Below are 22,508 nucleotides of genomic sequence, written 5' to 3'. Positions count from 1 at the left end.
TGAGGAAGAGATGAGAGGCAAGGGGTTTGCTATATGCTGATAACAACCGGGTTTGAGTCCGTTGTTAGCAGTCTGTGTGACCATGGCTCCTCAGTAGAGCAAAATTTCCCTCCTGGTTACCTCTGGTGAAAGCAGGGAGGCATGGGGAGGCTGCCCTGATGTGCATGAGTCAACCCCATGGGTCCACCTCAGCCCTGTGAGGCTCTCCCCTGAGCATGACACACTAACACTGGGTAACTTCTTTCTTCACTTTTTCATCAGGAGATTTGCCCAGCACTTCCCGTTTCATCTGAGCTTGGCCAGGACCAAGGCTGCCCTTTCTGCTCCTCCAGCCCCTGAGCAAAAGCAGCTGTACATCTGAGTCACCATGGGCAAGATGGACAACACCTCCGTGGAGCTGAGCTCTCCCTCCGAGGTGAAGCAGGCAGCCCTGGAGGAGTCAGAGCCCATTGCCCCTGAAGCCTTGAGCACCAAGAAGAAGAAGGATATCCCAGACAGGGGCTCCTGGAAGGGGAGATTTGACTTCTTGCTGTCCTGCGTGGGCTATGCCATCGGGCTGGGCAATGTCTGGCGCTTCCCCTATCTCTGCGGCAAGAACGGAGGAGGTGAGAGAAACGCACAGCGTCTGCGCTCACCTCTGAGCAGCCTTGCCCCCTGGATGGGCTCTGGCTTGGTATGGGTCTGTACAAGTGGCTGGTGGGCAGATGGAAACAGCAATGGGTTAGAAATCAAGAGAGATGGGAGGTCATCTCCCTCCCCAGCTACAGACTTTCTCCATGACCTGGATCAAGTCATTAAACACATCCTTGTGTCTCAGCTTGCCTCTGTAAAATGGTGCTGTATCTTCAACCTCAGCATGGCGATGCTTTTGTGGGGGGGAATATGTGCTGCTTTGACATCAATAGAGCAGACAACCTTTTCTCCTCCTCCCCCATGCCCATCTCTCTCAGTGTTTTTGCCTATTAGTAAAATAACCTTCCCTTCCTCCTTAACATGCTGCTCACCTCCTTGAGCCATTCCTCAGACTTCTCCACAAGTCTGAACTCCTCCGCCTCACCTTTCAGGCTGCACATATAATTATATCATCACATTAGCCTTCCCATGTTGGTGTTTGCTTCCTTCTTAGCTCTTTGTTGCCCAGAGTCCTCATCCCCAGGGTCACGTTTGTCCATGCTGCTCTGAGGGTCTCCTTTTCTCATTTATCTTCTCCTCACCTTTTTCCTTCTCTTTTTGCCTCAAATTTTATTTTCAAAACCTGCTTCATCCCCGATTCTCATGAATTCTCATGTCTCCAGCCCACCCCTGCTGTCCCTGGCATAGGGGGTGTAGGTGGACCTCCTCCTTCCCCCCTGGGAACCTGCAGTGGTCTTTCCGTGTAACTCTGTGGCTTTTAGGGGAATCATGGCCCTTTCTCTGAAGCCTGTGGAGTGAGTCCCAGTGGGACACCAGGCAGTTATCCATTTTGACAAGGTGATTTTGATGTGTCATTTTGCAGGGAGGCACAAGTGAGTGGCTGAGCTGAATGAGGTTTGTGGGCATCATCCAGGTCTGTGCAGGGGAGCCATGGTGCAGGTTTCCCGTGTTTATCCACCCATGCTCTGGCACCAGGCTGTGGTGCCCACCCTCATACAAAGCTTCCCAGTCTTTGCCCTGTGATAGCTGCATGATCCCAAACACACCGTATCTATGCTGCCCCTCTCTTCACATTTAAAGGTTGGGATGGTGATACCTATAATTAGGTGAGAGGTTTCTCTGAGCTAAAATCAATCCAATTTATAAAGCCGTCTGAGATCCTAAGAGGGATGGTGCAGCAGAGGTGTGGACTGCTGTAATTAGTGCCAGCAATGGCAGGTGGGGTAACCACTGACCTGGCAGCTGCAGGCATGCTGAGGGACCAGCCATTTGCCAGCAAAAACACTGCGCAGGTGAAATGGGGGAATTGGTACCTCTGCTCTCATGCCTTGCCTCGCCTGCTGGGTTGTGCAGCTGGTGGCAGCCTGTGCTGCTTGTTCCTCCAGCTCCATCCCGGTCTGGCTGTGCCCACAGCTGGCAACAAGGAGCAGTGAGCGGCTGATGCCTGGAAGAGGCAGAAGTGACGCACACAGGCATCACCGGTCCCTGGCGGTGAACAGTGAGGAAAGGTCACGCTGCATCTGATGGCAAGCCAGTGGGCAGCGCAGGCAGAGGGCAGGATGCTAATTGTAGCATCCTGCATGTGTGCTGTGCGCGGCGCGGGCTGCTTCCATCGCACACAGGACAATTGGACTGGATGGAAATATTGTCACCTTACTGCTGTCACGTTGTATCAGCTCGTGGCTGATTTGCTCTGCATTGTAGATGGGCATGTAGTTAGGGGATATTCACTCTGGGTATGGCAGCCCCATACAAGCCCCATCCACTGCATGGAGCAGGCTTCATCCAGAGAGATGCCCGGGCTCCCTGCTGGCTCTGCGCGCAGATGGATGAGCCCAGCGATGACTAATGCTCAGCTCCATGCAGTCCTTCTGATGTCAAAAGGATTTTACCGGACTCTAAATTGACTCTAAATGTGGCTCAGTAGGTACTAAAAATTGTCTATGAGATCCTGAGCTTGAATAACTTGAGAGAGGAACGTTTCTTTAAAATAAGCATCACGAACTTCTCATTTACACTTTGAGATGCCAAGAAAAGGCACATAACAGCTTGTAATGCTCAACTGATTCGTGGGCAGTGTTCACTGGCTTAAAGATTAATTGTTATTCCTTGCTGTATGGCATTAGGAGATGGAGACTGCAGATAGATGTGGGGCTGCATGGTGAGGCACAGGCATGCAGATTTTAGGTAATAATTCCCAGACTGATTTAACCTCTGGCTGTACAGCCCCTGGGGGTGTTATCAGTGCCTGCTGGGGAACCTGGCCCTGCAGAGTAGCACTGTTGCCAACAGCCCTCAGTTCAAGTCTGCAGTTTGGCTTGAATATTTTCCCCAATTCTAGATTTTTTTGATTTTTTTGGGTCAAGCCAGGATAACTGACCTGGGTCCAAAAGTTTGTCTGTTTTTGTTTGTTTGTTTGTTTTGTTGGTTTGGTTTGGTTTATTTTCTCTCTCAGTAGTCTAATAAAACTTTTTACAAACCTTCCTGGCCTGCCGCAGATGAAAAATGCAGGACCAGGCAGTGGCCAAATTTCATTAGCTACTTGCACAGAAGTGAGCCAGACACTGTGTCCACCGCTAAGCTCAGTCCCCAAGCTCTACAATGGCACCAAGGCAGCATCCATGGCCTCTGGCTTCTTGCAGAGCTCCTGGGGCTGGACCTGTCCCACGGGTAGGATGCTGTGTGGGAAGCGCTCCTCCTGCTGCCATGCTCAGAGCTGTTGGCTCCTCCTCGCCAGGCTGCTGTCGGAGCTGAGAGCCTGTACTTGCATGCCAGCTTGCAGTTCAGGCTGACGGACAGAGAGCTGCTGGCCTGCAGCGTTTCCTCCCCACCACTTGCTGCCAGCTCTGCTTGCACGGTGGCCCCTGCTGAGTCCCATGCCGGGTGCTGGCACCCGCCTCTCCCAGCTGGGCTCAGCTCCCCGCTTGGCATGCAGGCATCCTCAGCTGGGTGCCCCCAGGCCAGCGGCCACAACAGCCTCACTGCTTCGCCGCTCTCGGAGAGCAGCTGAGGGAGCCCGGCTCTGCCAGGCACAAGCTGGGCTGCAGCTCTGCAGGTGGCTCTGCTGGCTGGCTCCGTGTTTGCTCTCCTGATAACACCTGCAGAAGAAGACATGGGCTGACAGCTCAGCCCTCCAGCTGGTGCAGACATCAGTGCCACCCTGGACACAGCCAGCTGCTGCTGTGCATAGTGTCCCCCTCTCTATATCCCACTGGTATCTTCTGCAAGACTTTGTCCTCCTCAGGGACAATAGTACGCTCCAGCACATGCACAAGGAAGCTGGAAAGTGAGCTTTGTGCCAAATCCTAGAAGTCAAGATGACCTGCACATGTACAGCCTTCAAATCGCATGGCGAAGCTCACCTATTGTATTTGCTCTTCTAATATTGGGGTGCAAGTAATATCTCTGCTGAATGGCTGCACTGCCTCCCTTCTAGTGACAAGAGGATTTCCAAAAGGATTCACAGAGAGGAATAATGTTTTCACCAGTGACTTCAAGGGTAAAACCTAGGGGAAGGGTGGCGAGGTATACAGGGCTGATAGAAGAGCAAATACAGGCTTAGCCATAGTTTCCTTAAAAGACTGAAACAGCTGCAAACAAAGAAAATGGTGGTCAACACCAGATATTCCTGTGCCCTTTTCCCCAAGGTGGAGAATTGTGTCACTGCAGGTAAGACAGGAAACACCCACAAGAACAAGTTACCAATGTCAGTACCTGGGCATTTGGGTTCACTGTCACTTTGGGCTTGGCAGCACCCAAGAATCTATCAACTAAGTGAGACTGGTGTCACACGGCTATGATGTAGTATATATATATATATATATGAGATACATATACCCATAGTGGTATGACTACATAAGGGGAAGGCTCTCAGTGCTCTCAGTGGGAGACTTTCCAAACTTACCAACACCAGCTGTTGCCTCTGAGCAAGTCTGCTCATCATCGTGTGGGTGCTGCTGGAGAAACAGCAGCTGGAGACATTTACTTCTTGGTAAAATGGGGAGACACATGATAACACTTCTCCTTCTTTCAGGGGCCTTCCTCATTCCCTATTTCCTGACGCTGGTGTTTGCTGGGATTCCCCTCTTCCTGCTGGAAACTGCTCTTGGCCAGTATACCTCTGTGGGTGGACTGGGGGTCTGGAAATTAGCACCCATGTTTAAAGGTACTGTGCTGTAAGTTTGTGGAGGTGGTGGCATGTAGCTACAGAAAAAAGTCCTCTAATGGTACCAGGAAGTAAACCCCTGGGGAGCTGGGGTGGGATGCCAGGTCAGCAGAGTTTTTTCCATCTATATTTATCAGGCTGTCCTTGACCATGAAGCCTGGAGTTGCTAACATCACCGTGCAGTTAAGCAGTCCTGTGTGGTGACAGAGCTGTTCCAGAGCAACAAGGACTTGATGCAGGGGCTCTGGCTGCAGAAGACCTGCCCCTAGCCTCCCCATGTGGGCTCACCTTGTTTGCCTGGGAAGGCTGTAGATAGAGTTTGTGGACCTGCTGCCACATCTGGAGTCACAGCCTTCTGGAAACAAATGATGATTTAGAAATGCCTTGGACATGGGAAGGAGAGATTCTGCTGGGGAAGTGACCAGATCTTGTTTTTGTGGAGCTCTGTCCCTAAAGTATCTGTAGCAAACTGAAATTTTCACCCAATGGAAATGAGTGAGTGAGAAATGTGAGGGAATAAGCCTCCCTTGCTGACCAGTTCACTTGAAGGCACTGTGTATGTTTTTTCTGGCTCTGCCACAAAGCTTGTTGTGGTGCCCAGGAGCTCAGATGGGCACCAGAGACCTGGATTGATGCTGCTCTCTGCCTTCTTTCCTAGGAGTGGGGCTGGCAGCTGTGGTTCTCTCCTTCTGGCTGAACATCTACTACATTGTCATCATCGCCTGGTCTCTCTACTATCTCTTCAATTCTTTCACTGCGGTGAGTCACAGGCATTTCTGTGGTGTGGTGTTGGCTGTGCAGTCCTTACTCCCTGCTGTGTAGGGAAGAGTTGTTCATGCCATGAAACACACCTTGTGTGTTTTAAAACCCACCTCGTGTCTCTGTTGTACGTCTGGAGCTGTGTGAAGCCAAGAGCTGCACATTCCCCAGCTGTGTGTTGTTACAACATGTTCTCATTACATGGGATTTATCTAAGGTCCTGACCTTAATTAGTCCTCATTTACACTTCTCTTGATAAATGATATCCCCAGAATTTCTTCCGCTTGGAACATGATTCAGAAAGCATTTAGATATCAGGTTGTGACTATCCCTTAACAGGTACTTCAGCATTGCGGTATATAATGGTCTCCTCTCCTGCAGCAGGATATTTTACCATGCGAGATTTCCATGTGAACACCCCATGTTAATTTCTTGGTAGCTGGGTGATTTCTTTTGGCCCAGCAGCTGAGAAGAGCACCCTTAGCTCTCTGAGCAACCTGCAGCGTTAAAGACATCAACTCTATGGTTCAAATGGGATGACTTTCATTTAAATATAAGCCTGAACTGCTGTTACAAAGGTTGTACAACCACTTGCACTGTTTGTTTGATCAAAAGATTTCACGTCTGTTAACACTTCAGCTAAAATGTTCTGTCTGGCATGCCCAGCTGCACTTATACCGCCTTTACTCACTGTAGGCTGCTGGGTCCTGAACAAAATATTCAGCAGTGGATGACTAGTACACCCTCAAGGGATTCCCAAATGAACAAAAGGCTGGGCAGGGTGCATCTTAGGATGTGTCCTTGGCTTGTTGAGGTGTCACAGACCTGGCTGGTGACAGTGTCAGTGTCTCCACAGGCAGCTCCAGGTGTCTGCTTTCACCTGAGATGCTTCCCAACATGCCAATCAAAAAGCTAGGCTGATGCATGACCCCTGCCCCTCCTAAATTTGACTAGGAGTATTTGGAAGCTGAACAAGGAACCCAGCTTGCCTTGTGCAGCTTCTGTCCTCTGAGATCCAGAGGAAATAGAGCAGCAAAAAAGTCTCCCTGCCTACCCCTCCTGGAAGAGCTGTGCCGCATCTCTGTCATGCAAACCACTTGGTTGAAGGGCTGCTGTGTGGCTCTGCTTACAGGCACTGGTGCAACAAAACACTTGAAACACAGATAATATTTTTTAATGGGGTCTGCATTCACGGATGGATAGGAATGGACACAAACATATTCCCAAAGGCTTTGTTGAGCTGGAGCCCGAGGCCTAATCAACAAAGGGAAATCATCCAGAGTAGTCCTTCTGCAGCCATCTACGTGCTGTGGACGTGCCTGCTCTGCACTGGGGAAATGAGACTGCTGCACGTGGGGATGTGTCTGAGCTGCTCAAGCTGGGCTCCCTTAGCCATGGCACTACGTGGCAAGGGCACGCTGCCCTGTGTGCTCATACAGCCCGTGATGCTGCAGCTCCAGAGCTGATTGCATTCAACCTGCAACGGTGTGCTGCCGTCACGCTGCTGCCCATGGTGTAAACATATCCCAAGAACCTCTCTGCACTGCTTAAAATCAGGGGAGGGGACAGCACGAAATAACTACCGTGCTTCACGTTTACTCCCGAGCTTATGCTGCAACGGTTTATTCACACAGACAAGCCCTTAGCCCCCAGTTCTCAATGCCATGTTGCTTTTTACACATTGGAGCCTGGTATAAATAGGAGATAAGGAACAAAACAGAGTTTATCCTTTGTGCAGTAAATTCCAACCTCTTGTTGTGTGAAAATAGCCAAAAGCTGTAGTGATTATAAACACAATATCCGCTGGTAGCTATTTTAATTAGTAGCTATTAATTACCAACAGTTAATTGGAAATTGCTTCCTATCCAGGGAATTGCTGCATTTTATTAGAGCTATGACATTGCCTTAATCATGTCTTGATATTGTTTCCTGGAAAAGCCTGCATCACACTTCATTGTTATTCTGGAAAAGCATTTAACGCCTTTGGCTGCAAGGATCCTGCCCATCCAGATGAACCACCTGTCCTCTTTGCAAAAATAAAATAATAATAATAATGGGTTTGCAGTTTAAAAGAAGGCAGTTTTCACTCCTTGCCGGAGATGTGGTGCTAACTACATGCATGCTCCCCAGGACCTGCCGTGGCAGAGCTGCGGGAATGCCTGGAACACCGAACGCTGCTTCTCCAACTACTCCCTGGAGGACACCACCAACCTCACCAGTGCCGTCACCGAGTTCTGGGAGTATGTCCACAGCTGCCTACACCAGGTTTCTCCCCCACCGTGGCCGTCCTGCCAGCTGGGGCTGCTGCCCTCCCTGTCAAGTCCTGGCCTTGGAAAGCCAGCTACTGGCTGGGATGGGCATGGGTGTGGGGTGTGATGTGTAGTCAGATAAATAGGAAGGGTAACGGCCTCTCTGCATCTGTTCTCCTTCCATTAGCCCCTCATGATGAGCCTTGGGTTCCCCTAGGGTTTTGCAGGCTCTTGTGCATGCCTGCACCTGGCCCTTCTCTCTCTAGCCACCTCTGGGATCTCCCACCCCTCTGTCCTCAAGGGTTGGGCCTCCCTTTAACGCAATCTCCTCCCTCCCCTAGGAGGAACATGCACCAGATGTCTGGGGGCCTGGGGGAGCCCGGCTCCATCCGCTGGCCCCTGGCCGGCACGCTGGCCCTGGCCTGGCTGCTGGTCTACTTCTCCATCTGGAAGGGCGTGGAGTGGACAGGCAAGGTACGTGTGGTTTGGCACTGTCGAAATGTCCTCCAGCCTCGATTTAGTCTGCGTGCCTATAACTACGGTTACGGTGTTTCAAGGCAGAATCACAGTAGATGCTATTAAATTCTTGACATTTACCTTACACGGTTGTAAAAAATTGCTACTGTGTTCCTGGTAACTTTCAGTCTAAGCACAGAGAATAACTGTTCCCTGCAAAGTCACGGGTCTGAGCGCTCAGTCTCTCTGAAGGTTTTGGGAAGAGATTTTTCAGAGATGACTTATGCTACCCACCTCAGGACAGTTCAAGAAGGTGAGGTCTATTCTGGGCTCCCCCTTCTGAAAATTGGGGTCTCTTAAAATGCTGTGGGCTGAAAAACACTCACTGCCTGGATTGAAAATTTCTCTGCTGCCCTTTAGTTATTGGTGGGAGACTTACAGATGAGAAGCATATGGTTATTCACTGAGTAGCATTTCAGCCCAGCACAGCAGAGAGGTAATTGCTTAGTTTAGTGAAACGGTGATGCTGAGATACTGAGGTGTGTTATTTAGAGCACAGCGTGTTGTAAAGGGACAGCATTATGGAAGGAATAATCTAGAGGGAAGATCAGAAAGAAGCACTTCAGAGGTAGGTCACCTCAACTGTTGACTCCTGTGGGGGTTCTTGGATGGGGTTTTGCTACGCAGCCGCAGCAGAGCCCCACTGACTGCTGTTGCGTGTTGAGGGACGGCACGTGCTTGTGATTCTCTGAAACATTGCTGAAAAGAAAGCCAAGATGGCTAATGTTTCTTGATGCGTTGGACTAGAGGAACACAGGCTTTAGCTCTGCAAAATAAGGATGCAATGACTTAAAGGGATTACTTCTGTGAACTAAATTTATCCCTCTGCAATTCCCTTGTCTTTGGGCAATCCATCCAGAATTTCGCCTGCTACTTTTGCGATTAATGTGTCCTTGCATGTCATTGGCAGAGAGGAACAGCCAGAAATGTTACTTACATGGGAGCGGGAGATGGAAAACACAAGGAAGCTGTTGGCCAGTCTCTTTCCTGGGGGCTGTGCAGGCTGCTCTCCCTGCGATCACAGGCTCAGCCAAGAGTGGCAATGCATGGGGACCCTGTCCCTCCTCAGAGTGGGACACAGTGGCCACAAAGTCACCATGGGTAGGAAGAGGAATGGCTGATGACCTCTCTCCCACTGTGTCTCCCACAGGTGGTGTATTTCTCAGCCACCTACCCCTACTTCATGCTCTTCATCCTCTTCTTCCGGGGAGTCACGCTGCCAGGGGCCAAGGAGGGTATCCTCTTCTACCTCACACCTGACTTCAGAAAGCTCTCTGACTCCGAGGTTGGTAGCCTGGCTGTACGTAACCTGTTGGGAGCTCTGACATCCAAGCTATCTTCCTGTTAGTGTTCCCTGGGATCTTCCCTTGAATAATTTAAGAAGGAATTGAAAATGAAACAGAATAGCTGCCCCATTAAAGTTGTCACAACCCTCACAATTTGAGGCAAAACTCAGGTCCTTAATGGGTGGAAAATGAGTGCAGCAGATGTTTTGTAATTAAGTGATATTTAAGTGAGAAATTACCACAACAAAGGAGCCTCCCCTCTGCACCGGGAGTGCCTCATTTCCCTGATCACCTTGGGCTGGTGATTTGGCCCTGCTCTGGTGTTCCCAGGGAGAGGATGATGTGGTGGCACTAGTGTTGGGAGCTCAGGAGCAACACAAACACAACAGGGAACAGAACAGCAATTCTTGGAAGTGTTAGATGGCGAAGTGATGGTGTGCTGGATGGCTGAGTCACCAACTCTGCGGTCTGGATCCGGCCCCCTCAGTGGCCCCGTGTGGAGCTGCCTGCAGCGTGGAGGCCAGCCCCTGAGGGAGGGAACGATGGGCTGTGTTACCCAGAGGTTGGGTGGTGGTGGGCCTCACCCACCCAGCTGGCCACACGGTGCAGGACAGGCTCAAAGCTGGCTCTTTCTCCACAGGTCTGGATGGATGCGGCCACACAGATCTTCTTCTCCTACGGCCTGGGGCTGGGGTCCCTAATCGCACTGGGGAGCTACAACACTTTCCATAACAACGTCTACAGGTCTGTTGGGTTCTCCTGCATCCCCGTGTGGAGGGCGCAGCAAAGCGTTGCAGCCACCATCCCACAGCCCCTCTGCCCCGAGTGTTTGTGGGCGTGGAGGGGTCACAGCGAGTCTGGGTGCCCGACCTCTGATATCCCCCTGTGTCACCATGCAGCTGAGGGGCACGCTGCCATCTCCCTAGGGGGAAGGTTTAGTCTTCCATTTGCCCACCCTTTGATTCTTGACTCTTTGGTAGGGTCTTGCAGCTGGTTTCTTCTCTTACTTTCTCTTTTGCAGAGACTCTATTATTGTCTGCTGTATAAACTCCACAACAAGCATATTTGCTGGATTTGTTATTTTCTCTATCGTTGGCTTCATGTCGCACATCACGAAGAAGTCCATCTCAGAACTGGCCTCCTCAGGTAAGCAGTCACAGCAGTGCTGCCAATAAGGCTCAGACTGTGTTTTCATCCCTACTCCTCCAACATCCCCTATTCAGGCTTGTATTTCTCTACTTTGATACTCAGGGGTTGTCCCTGAGTTAAAATGGAGAAGAATCAGATCTTAATATTTTCCTGTGAAACCTTTCTGCACTGTGTATGTACAGAGTACCAGAGCTTTTTCTGTCATTGGTGTAATGGCATCACTTTTACTGGTGTAACCAATACCACTTCAAACACAGGATGCTCCTGTCTTGTCCACAAGCCAAGTGTGCAACCCTCTTTGCATGCCCATCCACCAAGATGGGTCCAAGGCACCTGTGGCTGCCATTTATTGCACACCAATTCCTGCTGCCAGGGGCATCCCTGTCTGCTTTTAATGTTCACCTGCTTTCAGTGGTGAAGTTTTATATGCTTTTGCTACAGTAAAATATTTAGGCTGCTTGCTTTCTGAAACCTTCCTTGGAGAATAGATGGCTCCTCACACATTGCCTGTGTTCTCAGCAGATGTGATCAAAACTTGGAGTCCCTTTTCCATGCGAAATTTAAAAATTGTAACCTCAGAATATTTTTTTAACCTAGATGGGACTCCGTCTTTTTGCCCAAAGACATATTTTGAAATTGCTGTTTTCCCAGAGAAAACTTTAATCTCAAGCAACAGCATTTTGTGATGGGAGGGAAAAAAAAAAAAAAAAGGATATCAGGAAAGTTACATCCAGCTCTGAATTTCATTCTTTTTTTTTTTTTTTTTTCCTAGCAAAGTACTCCAGCTCTATTTGGTAGCAGTGATTTGATGACTTTCTTTCTGGCAGGAGAAGAAAAGGCAAAGCATTTCTTCAGTCATTGATGCCTCCCCATCCCACCGCTGTTCACCCCACAGGGTTGGTGTGTCACGGGTGAAGGCTCATGTTGTTCTAGCTCCTGTCTTAAATTTCTGCACTTCCCAACTGCCATCACTGACTCTCCCTCACTGTTGCTTGTCACTCAGACTTTCCACCAAATGCATTATAAACATGGACTCACCTTTCTTTTCGCTGCCACAGGCCCCGGACTGGCTTTCCTTGCCTACCCACAAGTGGTCACACAGCTACCCCTGTCCCCACTCTGGTCCATCCTCTTCTTCTCTATGTTGATGATGCTGGGCCTGGACAGTCAGGTGAGACAACCCAGGGACAAAGTGGGGTGAGATACAGAGATATTTTTGGACATGATGGTGGTTTTTAATTCTGCACCTTGGGTCAGTGATGAGTAGGGTCTTTTCTTAGACTCAGCTACATGAAACAAAACCTCCCGTGTGCTCATCACCCCTGCACTCTTTCCCTAACATGGTCATACACACTGCAAGCGTGGTGGTATCTGACCTTCCAGCGCACCAGTCATGGTCCTGCTGCCGTTTAAAAACACAATAGTGACCAGCAGAACCAGCTAGCCTTATGAGATGATCACCACTTCCCTGTAGGAGTATCTTTGGAAAGCTGTTCTCCATTCAGAATGGGTTTTGGCCCTAGAGAAGTGTTGGTGCTGCTGTTTGGGCACAGTGTGTCCCGGTCTTGCCAGGTGGCCTGACAGGGAAAGGAAAATAACGGAAATCAGTATTAACTGTTTCATTTTGTGTCCACACAATAACAGTTTGTGGTGGTTGCCATTCTTGGTATTTTTTGAGAAGCTAATTTTGTGTGCTTTGGATTTCCTTACTGTATCATGGAGCACAGTGACCAAACTATCTCTGGTGAGGCAATGCCAAGAAAATGCCACTACTTTGGCTTACTGGCGTGAGCTAGGGTAGAAAGTCCCCAACTTTTCCGCTCCTAGGAGCTGGCAGGAGCATCTCTGTGCGACATGTACCAGTCTCTGGCCAGACTGCAACACTCTGTTGTGTCATCGGCAGGTTGCACTGAGAAAAGCAGTGATGTGGTGTTTGAAGCAGGGCTCCCCCGTGGTGATGGGGGTTCGGTGCAGGATTTTAGCACTGTTGTTGATAACAAGTGTAGTCCTGTTAATTACAAGGTGGAGTGTTGTGCTGCTTGAGCTCTCTCACCAGCTTTGTAGTGAGCAGGCTCCTGGCAGAGGAAGGGAGCCGTGCCTTGGGAAAGGCTCCCCAGACAAAACAGCATGGGCTCTCTGTTTTTTTTTTTTTTTTTAACAAGTGATGATACTTTTTTTTTTTTTCTTTCTGTTAATTCAGCATAAAAGTAGCTACCCAGTGAAGTAACCCCTTTGGGGTGGGAAGTGCACTAAAACCAAAGGCTCCTTCAGAAGCGTGTGTTTGGTCTGTCACATCCTCTCCTGTGCCTGCATGGTCTTTCCTTGCAGTGGAAACTACTGGCACAAAATGGATGCTCTCCCAGATTACATGTAGCCTTCATAAACCCGAGTCTAGTTCAGAATCAGACATATTCCTGAAATGTCATAACTGGTTTCCAAGAAAATCTGATCAGCCAGACCTGGTTGTCAATTATGACACACTCCCATAAACACATCATGAAGCTCACAGCTGCATGACCACAGACATTATTGGCAAATAATTTCAAATAATGACTAAATGTTCCAAAAGAAGCTCCATTTACAGAAAAAAAAATAAATTGCTCTCCATGGATTATTCACTCAGCTCTAGTAAATAGTTCGAGACATGACAATAAGCCCTCAAAGCACAGTGTGGAATTTATTTGCTGCATTTGCTTCTCAAATACCACTTGAAATTCTCCAAGTCCCCTCTGCCAGCCAGTCTCAGAGGGCAGGCAGTCTGTGGGGGGCTATCGCTGCCTGGAGGAGGAGCAGGGGGGGAGGAAGCATCAAACAGAAAACAGGCTTTTAAAAAAGCGCAGATAAATAGATGGGGAGAAGCTTTCTGTGTGCATGCAGGAGCTCTGAGTCAATCAAACGCGCGATTTACAGAGCGGCAGCCTGTGAATCTAAAACAAATAACATGCATGGGCTTCAACAAGGGCTGCAATCGCACATGCGTTTTGAAGCATCCATTAAAAAATAAAAAAAGGGGTGGAGGTGTGCCCGTGCCCACGATCTCAGCAGAGAGCCTTCTGCAGATGCTGCCCAGCTCCAGCCACCTCCTTGCTGTCATGATCCTCTCCTCCGTGGCGCGATGAGCGGAGCAGTGACCTACATCGGGGCACATGCACCTCCCAGCCGTGCCCCCAGTTGCTGCTCGTGGTCCTGGTCCTTCATGTTCACTCTGCTTCTGATCTACCCCGGCTTCAGCTCTCTTGTATAATATGTTAATGCTTTCTTTTAACCTACCGATTTCCAGGTCAGGCATTTTCTCCCCAAGGGAGCTAGCAAGCCTTGTGACTGCAAGCCCACGTCTGTCCCATGTGAGGCTGCCTCTTGCAGGTTATCCGTGAGGATTTGCTGCTGAGAGCAGCCAGACCCATGCTCAGGGCTCCCCGCTGCACATCTGGCAGCTGTGGTTAAGCCACCCCCAGGCCCTGGTCCTGGCTGGGTCAGGGGGTTCCTTCTGGTTGGCGTGGCCGAGGGGCTAGCAAGCCCCTGGCACCGTGGGAGGATGGGGGAGAGGCTGCCAAGCCCAGGTCACTGGACCCAGCAGCTTGGGTAGTGAATAAGCACCAAGAGGGGAAAAAGAGCAAAAGAGAGGTGATTGGGAATACGATCTTTAGGAGAAAAACAATATCATGGAGAGAAGCATGAAGAAGAACAGAACGGGCTAAAAATTGTGGCTAGAGACAGTGAATAAAATGGAGCTTTTTGGAAAGCAGACTGGTGTGTGCTTGCACACGTGTATGTGCGTGTATCCACCTGCCTGCACAAGTGCACACATAGGGTGAAGTAAGGAAGTCCAGGAGGCACAACAATGACCAGACACTCATCACTCCTGGAAGCAGGGTGCTTTCCCTCAGGTGCCTATTCATCCTGGCTGCATGTCTGGGGTTAAGTGTGTGGGCTGGGAATTTTGGACAGGGAAGCAAGGTCTGGAATTTGAGCCTGCTCCAGCCCCAGTGGCTGCATCACCTCCCAAGCCTGAGGCAATGAGGTGGAGAGGCAATTTTCAGTGAACGGTATGAAGGTCACTGCCTCTTTTATGGCTAGAAAAAAAAGGCATACCACCATTTGGTTCCCCATTTTGTCTAGCTAGCTGGACACCCATGACATCCACCCTCTCCCCCTCGTCCCAGCCTCTCTGCCTTGCCTGGTGCCAGGCTGCCCAGCGCTGGCCATGCAGCCACGTGGAAGGAATAGCTTTCGACAGGGTTGTTTTTGTCATGCTGGCGCTTCACACCATGGTGCCAGCTCAGTCCTGACTCTTCCAGACAGCGAGCTGGGTGGGATGGGGATGCAGAGCTCGCTGTCGATGAGTATAAAGGCAGCTCAACCCCTGCCCAAACAGCAAAGGATGCTTTAATAGCACTCTTGTCCAACATAAAAGGCTTAGTTCATTATAAATTTGAGTCAAAGCAATAGAGCTTGGGCTCTCTGGGATGCAGCCTTCCACACTACACCGTGTACAGATAAAACCCTGGGCAGAAACATTGCTCTTTGCCTCGCTCTGTGCCCCAGAACCGACAGGACGTGAGCTCTTCCACCGTCCCTGCCCAGCAGCAGGCATGACTCAGACACCCAGCTTTTCTTCCACGGATTTTTCCAGCGCTATGCTGCTCTTTTTAGGCTGTGCATCTCTACCCCTACCTCCACTGATTTTTCTTTTATTTTTTCTTCTTGTCTCCCTGTTCAGATCTAAATCTATAAATGCCCTCACATTCTAGAGCGCCCTCCCAGAGACAGAGAAGTCCCTGACACCCAAGAGCAATGAAAGATCTGTCATTGTCACTGGCTTATGCACTTACTGAGGGTGACCAGGGGAATGGTCTCATAAGCTTCCCAGTATTTTTGCTACAGGTGTGATGTGCTCTCTGAGAGCTGTGTGTTACCAGTGGTTTCTGGGAGTGAGACGTAGAAGTGACTCCCACAATTTAACAAGGAATAGGAGGGAAGGATGCACTGCCCATATACAAACTGCCCTCGTGCCATGGGACAGGAAGGTCACACTCATGGGGACTTCTTTATGTGTCACGGTGCAGGCAGCATTAGCACGCTGTGCCTGGTACAGCACCACACGAGTGCCTCCAGCTCTAGAAAGACCGTGTGCTGTGAGGACGGTCTTTTAAAGTACTGTGTGCTTGAAAAGTGAGATAAAGCCAGCAGCAGACAGGCACACTGCTGCGACGGACAGCCCGGCAGCTCGGGGAGCGGGGCACTGGTGGGTGGCCCTCAAGAAGTCGGGGAGGAAAGAGGAAGCTTTCCATGGGTGGCAGAAGGTGGAGATATATCTCAGCTAATTTTTGGCATTTAAGCTCAGTCCTTTTAATTCCCTCTATGTTCAGTGAAGGGAGAGAGGCACTTTCAGAAGATGATGAAAATCAACATTGTGCAGAGCCTTCTTTTCTAGTGTCTGGAGATGACACTAAAGGAAACGAGGCTCTCAGCATTGAGGCTAAATGGAGGTGGGGGTGGTGTCAGGTTCAGATACTCACAGACAAGTCCTTGGTGTATATCTTTTGCCACAGTTCTGCACCGTGGAGGGGTTCATTACAGCCCTGATGGATGAATATCCTCACGTCCTGAGAGCCAGGAAGAAGGTCTTCATTGCGATAGTCTGTTTCATCTCTTACCTCATTGGATTCTCCAACATCACCCAGGTACAGACAGCTTGTACCTCTGCTCCTGGCACTTCTCCAGGCACCTTTGCATATCACAGTAGCATCAAAAGCTTGGGGAGAAGTGACTGTAATCATGGGGGCCATCCTAGTGCTGAACAAATGGGCCTATCATCACAGCCACGTCTCAGGTGACTTAGGATGCCTCTGTCATTGTCACCACCATCCTGGGGCCTGGTTTGTTCTTTTGCTGTTTGCAATAAGGGCTCAGGCCAGAAAAGCCCAAATTGAAGGAACGCTTGGTGCAAAGGGTTAAGATAACGTGAACCAGTCTCTTGGGGCCCTGAACCTCTGGCTCTGAAGCCAAGGTTCACGTGTGTGGACGTCAGGGCTGCGTGGTCTTCAGACCACTTGTGGAGCTCTGCAGGTTTGTGAGGAGGCAAAGCAGCAAAGCTCCTGGGAGGGGCAAGCAGATTAAATTAAGTGGCTCCATCTAAACCAGAGAAAAATAAGAAAGCCTAGTGAGTCGCTGCTTTTCTCCTCACCATTGGCCATGCCAGAACAAGCTGGCTAATTGTCTGCAGGAGCACATTGGTTTTTCTTCTGGGAACCTGATTTCAGTGGAAACACTGAAGTGCTCGCTCTGCTGTCCAAGGAAATTAACATTAAAGCCAGCAGTTTAAACAGTAGCAATCCAAGCAGCTGGCTGATATTGTCAAGCATAATCTATAACCAAGCTCCTTGACCCTGGCTTTGTCTCCTCAGGGTGGCATTTATGTCTTCAAGCTCTTTGATTACTACTCAGCCAGTGGCATGTGTCTTCTCTTTCTTGTCTTCTTTGAGACCATCTCAATTTCTTGGTGTTATGGTAAGCACAAAAGACCTTATTTCTTTCTTGTCTCCACGGGCACAGTGAGATTTTTCTAAAGCGTCCGACGGTGAAGCCAATGAAAGATTTGCAACTGAAAATAGCTCAGGCAGATAACTCCAGAAAATCAGGAGTAGGAGGCTGTCATCTCACTTCTCCAGGCCACCACAAAGACCTCTGCACAAACTGGCATATGCCTAGGGTCCTGCCCTCTGGTACCTCCCGAGGACACCAGGACCATCAAAGCTGCTAAGCTGAATCTGTGTTTGTGTCCCCGTCTCCTGACTCCTCCAGATAATGATTCCCATGCCACAGCATTGTCACCCTCTCACTGTGGCTGGCCTTTGCTCTGTCATGAGAAGAGGTGATGACTGTGGCACTGAGAATGGATGGTTTTCTCCAACAGACGTTTCTTCCTGCAGGTGTGAACAGATTTTACACGAACATCGAAGAAATGATTGGCTACAAACCTTGCATCTGGTGGAAGATCTGCTGGGCCTTCTTCACTCCTCTTGTATGCCTGGTAAGAACAGAAGGAACCTATCTGCAGGAGTGGATCCAGACGGGCCTCTTAGTTTGGATGGGCCATAGGGGAAACACTGTGTTCTCAAGGTCTGTCCATAACTTCAAGGTGCTTGGTAGGCTTATCTGAGATGGGCGAAGTAATACAAGACCCTCTTTCACCCTGCCTGCTGGAAATCATGCATAAGAAAAGATCCAGAGTGATTGTTTTAATCTAAATTATGCTATCAGTTCTTTCTGAGATGCCAAGAGAAAAGCAAATAATTTACTGTTTTTAGAAGCTGTTATTGGTACTGGAGAAGGTTCTCGGCTGCTGCAGCTTCTTGCCTCAGTGCCTAATAGGCTTGTCAGAGTAAAAGACACCAGCAAATACAGTATAGCTGATTGTAGAGCAATCTTGCCTTTGCTGGTTCCCACATTTCCAGCAGGAGTAGTACAAGGAATGCCATGAGAAGGCCAGTGACAGGGAGCTGAAGGCTCCTGAGGCCAGTTAGTAACCAAGCTCCTGACTCGGTTAGGAACTGCTTAGAGGGGGCACAGCTTATCTGAGCAGTCTGGTGGAGAAGAAAACCAGGGTTATTCCAGTTCTAGCATTTCACATAGGATAATCAGGGGAGAAATGATATAAAATTAAGAGATGATGGGCTGAAAGCATCTAAAATAGTTTAAGGAGCTACTGGATTTCTGTAATACCTCTGTGAGCTAAGAGGATGACAAAGGAAAAAAATGAACGGATGGCCTCTGATTTTGCACACCCTCACCTGCGATGGCTGATGCTCTTTTCCTAGGGTGTGTTCTTCTTCAGCGTGGTGGAAATGACCCCTCTGACACTGGGAAAATACGTCTATCCTGCGTGGGGGCAAGGCATTGGCTGGCTCATGGCCCTGTCCTCCATGGTGCTGATTCCAGGATACATGCTGTACTGTTTCTTCACCTCAACAGGGACTCTCCGGCAGGTATGAATGGCTTCACCTCTCCTCTTCTGCTTTCTGCTTAGAGTTAAGCCTCCTGCTGAACCAATCAGAGGAGAGCCAAGCAGAGACTGCTCTGACAAAGTCCGTTTTGCCAGAGTTTTTAGTTGGGTGCCACAGGAGCCCTGCACGTTTCCTCCTCCAGGAAGGCTCAGGTCAGCCCCAAGGCACGGACCAGCCTCTGGCTACGTGGGCTGGCTGGAGAGGAGTTCCCAGCACAGCTGGGCACTGGAGCCCTGGAGGAGATTGGAAAAAAAATAAAAACCCTTGAAATTTAGTAACCCAGAGAAATCCCAGTTCCCGACAGTCCCTGGCTAAGAGCAAGTCTACCTTGCACTTCTCGGCAGAGAAATCAACATCCTCCAAGCACAGAGCTTGAAATAACTCAGGGCTAAGACCTGCTAGTACGGAGACATACAGCAATCTTTTGATATGTGCTTTGCAAATGGCAGTCAGTGAATGAGGGGGATAAGAAGCAAGGCAGAATTTTATGCAGGAACTAAAATACCTGCAACTCTTTAATCTTGTTTAAAACTTCTTTGTGTGTGTGTGTGATTTGAGCAAGGTTTTATACAGCAGTGAATCATGAGTCTCTGTATGTCCTACCTAGTGATTGCTGTTAAGATCTCAATTACAGTGTTGATGCTCAGTCTTGAGAGCACCGTGCACCACATCCCCGGCTCAGTGCACAAGAAGTCACTGCAGGGGTGCTGCTGATTTACGACTTCCACAGCTCAGCTGCAACAGCCAGCAGATGCCACCTAAACCACTTGAGTTTACTTCGTGGATGATGTATCTTGAATAATGTTTAATTTGGAAATGTTTTGGCTGGATTCACTGGGCTGAGGTCAGCCTCAGGTTCCCTACCTCTGAGGTCAGGTTGCAGGTGGATTTTGACTCTTCTTCCTCCCAGCTCTCTGGATGGGCTCTGGTACAGGATGGGTGGGTTTGATGTCTCAGATCTGCTTTCCATTTCTGGTCTCTCATCTGAGGCCATTTTTTGGTTCTTGCCATTGATCTTGAGGCCAGCATTGAGGTTCCCACAGGACTCAAGCCACTCAGGTGATTTTGGGTCGATGCAATTCCAATAGCAGATCCTTTCTCAGATATTTAGAGGGCTCCTTACCACCTTGTAATAGGAGCTGAAAAGGGGGAAAAAGGGAAGTGTGCAGATACAGATATTGTTTCAATCCCGTTCCCAGATGGGATGGGGATAGCACGTCTTGGTGTCTGGGGGAGCCCACGCCGAGCTGTGTCCCCCCAGAAGTAGCGCCACTCCTTCTGACTGAGGGCTTGTGCTCCCCAGTGCCCATAGATCCAGCAATAAGCAGCAGATGGCAGCAGGAAGAAAGCAGGCTTTTGTGTGCGTGCGTGCGAGTGTGTGTGTCAGAGAGACGGAGAGAATTTTTGGCCTCTTATATGCACAGATCCTGGATTAGTTTGTAATAGAACTGAAGCTGGAGGGAAATTAGATGCCAATGCTGAATAAAGTGGTTATGACAGACAGGGAAGATTACAAGTCATTTTGATCCTACCGAGCATGAATGCGAGGGGGGAAAAAAAAGACCATGAATGGCAGAAGCAGCTCAGTGAACATGTCAGGGACTTCACCCAGCAACAGCCTCTTCAGCTGTGCTGGAGAGTAGGAGCTTGTTTCCCTTTGCTGGAAAGAGCCTCTTCCTGACTTAGTGAAGCCTATTCAGGTCAGGCTCAATCCTCCTCTGCCTTCTCTTTTGCAATTTGAAGCATCAGCCCCTCCCTGACAGGCAAAAGTGATTCATTTGCTTTCATCACTCCTGATGCTCAGTCCACACGCCTCCAGTAATGGCTTGCCCCTCCATATCTTCCTGGGTTCTTGCTTCTTTTTACCTTGCTCTACAGTTTTCATTTGATCAGTTTTAGGGTGACGGGAATCACTGCTGGTGCTGAGGTTTGTGCAGGGGGACGAGTCTGATCTACATCAGAGGCATGGACCGTGACCTTGTCAGCATGCTGCAGCTAGTTAATAATGCTCCGTAATAAACCCTAGCTGTAAAAAATAGGGGAACTCGGAAAATGGGTCTGCTCTGAAGTCTGTGACATTACAGCTCTCTCCTGTTCCTGCTTGCAGCTGGTACTGCCTGGTAGCAGTGTGCCCGTGTTATAAAGGTGCTCCCTGCATTTCAGGTAAAAGCAGGCGCTGCTGTGCTCTGCACAGCACCAAAGCAAGGGCAGCTTGCAGTGGGTGGCTGAGCGGTGCTGCAGGAGCAACCCCTGCCATGTGCACCGTCCCCTTGTGCTGTCACCGGGGCCACCACAAGGGTGGTGATGGGCGTCCCAGCCCTCAGCTGCTGCCATGTCAGCATCTGATGAGCTCTCTCCACTTGTTCCCGGCAGCGTTTGCAGCAGATGACGCAGCCCCAGCCCGAGGCGCAGGTGCAGGAGAACGGCCTCCAGCCGAAGATGTCCTTGAACGGGAGGGTCTCGGATGCCACCGTCTAGGAGGAGAGCTGGAGCTCCTCGCCCTGCCCCGTAGCTGCCCGTGCCACACCATCCCTCCAGATCCTCCAGCACAGCTCGCTGTCCCCGGCTCTCTGGTGGCTTTCCAGGAGGAGAAAGGACCTGGCGGAGGAGCCCCCTCGCATCTCTTCCCCCCTTCCTGGCTGACCACAGCTCTGTGCGAGGTGCCACCAGGGCACTGTGCGGTGACCGTCCTCATCGTGCAACGTCCTGGCATGGGCTCTCAGAGGGGAGCATCCCGTGCCCAAGGCTCCCTCCTCCTGGAGAGAGGTGAAGCTTCTAGAGAGCTTAGACTGGTCGTTCACCACTTCTCTCCTCTCCATCTTCCCTTTTCATGTGATCCCACACTGAGTGTCCCGTAGCACACAGCTGTGTTGTCGCCCTGGAAAGCCACCAGGTTACAATCCCAGATGGTTATCAAGTGATGTAGCATAAAACAACACTAGGAAATGCATTGTTGGAGGGGACATAGCAGGACAACCAATTCCAGTGAGGAGCCCAGCGTGCTAATAGCTATAGGAAACCACCCCAAAACTGGAGAAGGACATCAGGAGAGGACGTGCTGCTCACGGGTGTTGTATTTCAGTCCTGCACGTCTCTAGGTGTTGCTGCCCCATGAGCCAGAGCTGAGCACAGAGGCAGCCTTTCTCTCCTGGAGTGCCCCGCTCTTTGAAGCTGCTTGCAGTGGCCACCCCCCGACCCTAAAATGCAGTTAAGAGGGCTCTTTGCTGGGTGTTTTTCCTGTTTCCTATGCTGACCATGTTCTGCTCTGTGTGGAGGCCAGTGGTCTGCTGGGCTGTGGGGAGACCTTTTGGCATGGTGCGGATCTGCCCCAAGGCTGGGACAGGGCGATTCCTGCCAAGCACCCTCCTTGGCTATGTCCCCGGGTGGGAGGCAGCAAGACGCAGGGTAGTGCCCACGGGTAGCGTGGCTTCTACCTGTTTTGGGAGGTGGCAGCACCGAAACCCCAGGCTGTGGAAGACGAGAGCTCCTGGTAGGATGCAGCGAGCAGTAGGCTCCCCCCGTGGAGCGGTGCTGACTTCCCTTGGGGAGCGCCTGCACAGGCAGCACACACAGCACCGGGCTGGGACCTGCCGTAGGTGCTGTAACACCTCAGAGCTCTGGCTCCCTGGGCAAGGCGGTGTGAGCAGCACGCTGAGTGCACAGCCCTCATCAGGCCTTGGGGGTGTTTTTTGCAGCCTCCAGCACCACAAGCTGAGACCAGGCCCCATCCCACATCTCATCATTA

General features: G+C 50.2%; 1 protein-coding gene across 1 annotated transcript; it reads left to right on the top strand.

The window, feature by feature from the left end:
* Nucleotides 1-367: 367 nt before the first annotated feature.
* LOC121064054 (sodium- and chloride-dependent GABA transporter 1-like) lies at nt 368-21,375 on the top strand. Its single transcript, XM_040545251.1, has 14 exons — nt 368-605; nt 4,667-4,798; nt 5,457-5,557; nt 7,688-7,797; nt 8,148-8,280; nt 9,473-9,607; nt 10,249-10,352; nt 10,630-10,754; nt 11,816-11,928; nt 16,310-16,441; nt 17,165-17,267; nt 17,690-17,790; nt 18,578-18,745; nt 21,137-21,375. The coding sequence occupies exons 1-14, from the start codon at nt 368-370 to the stop codon at nt 21,239-21,241; spliced, it is 1,800 nt and encodes a 599-aa protein (XP_040401185.1). The 3' UTR covers nt 21,242-21,375.
* The last annotated feature ends 1,133 nt before the right edge of the window (nt 21,376-22,508 follow it).

This window comes from Cygnus olor, chromosome 1, assembly GCF_009769625.2.
Source record: "Cygnus olor isolate bCygOlo1 chromosome 1, bCygOlo1.pri.v2, whole genome shotgun sequence".
Taxonomy (NCBI): Eukaryota; Metazoa; Chordata; class Aves; order Anseriformes; family Anatidae; genus Cygnus; species Cygnus olor.
This window is presented reverse-complemented; position numbering and strand designations above follow the sequence as displayed.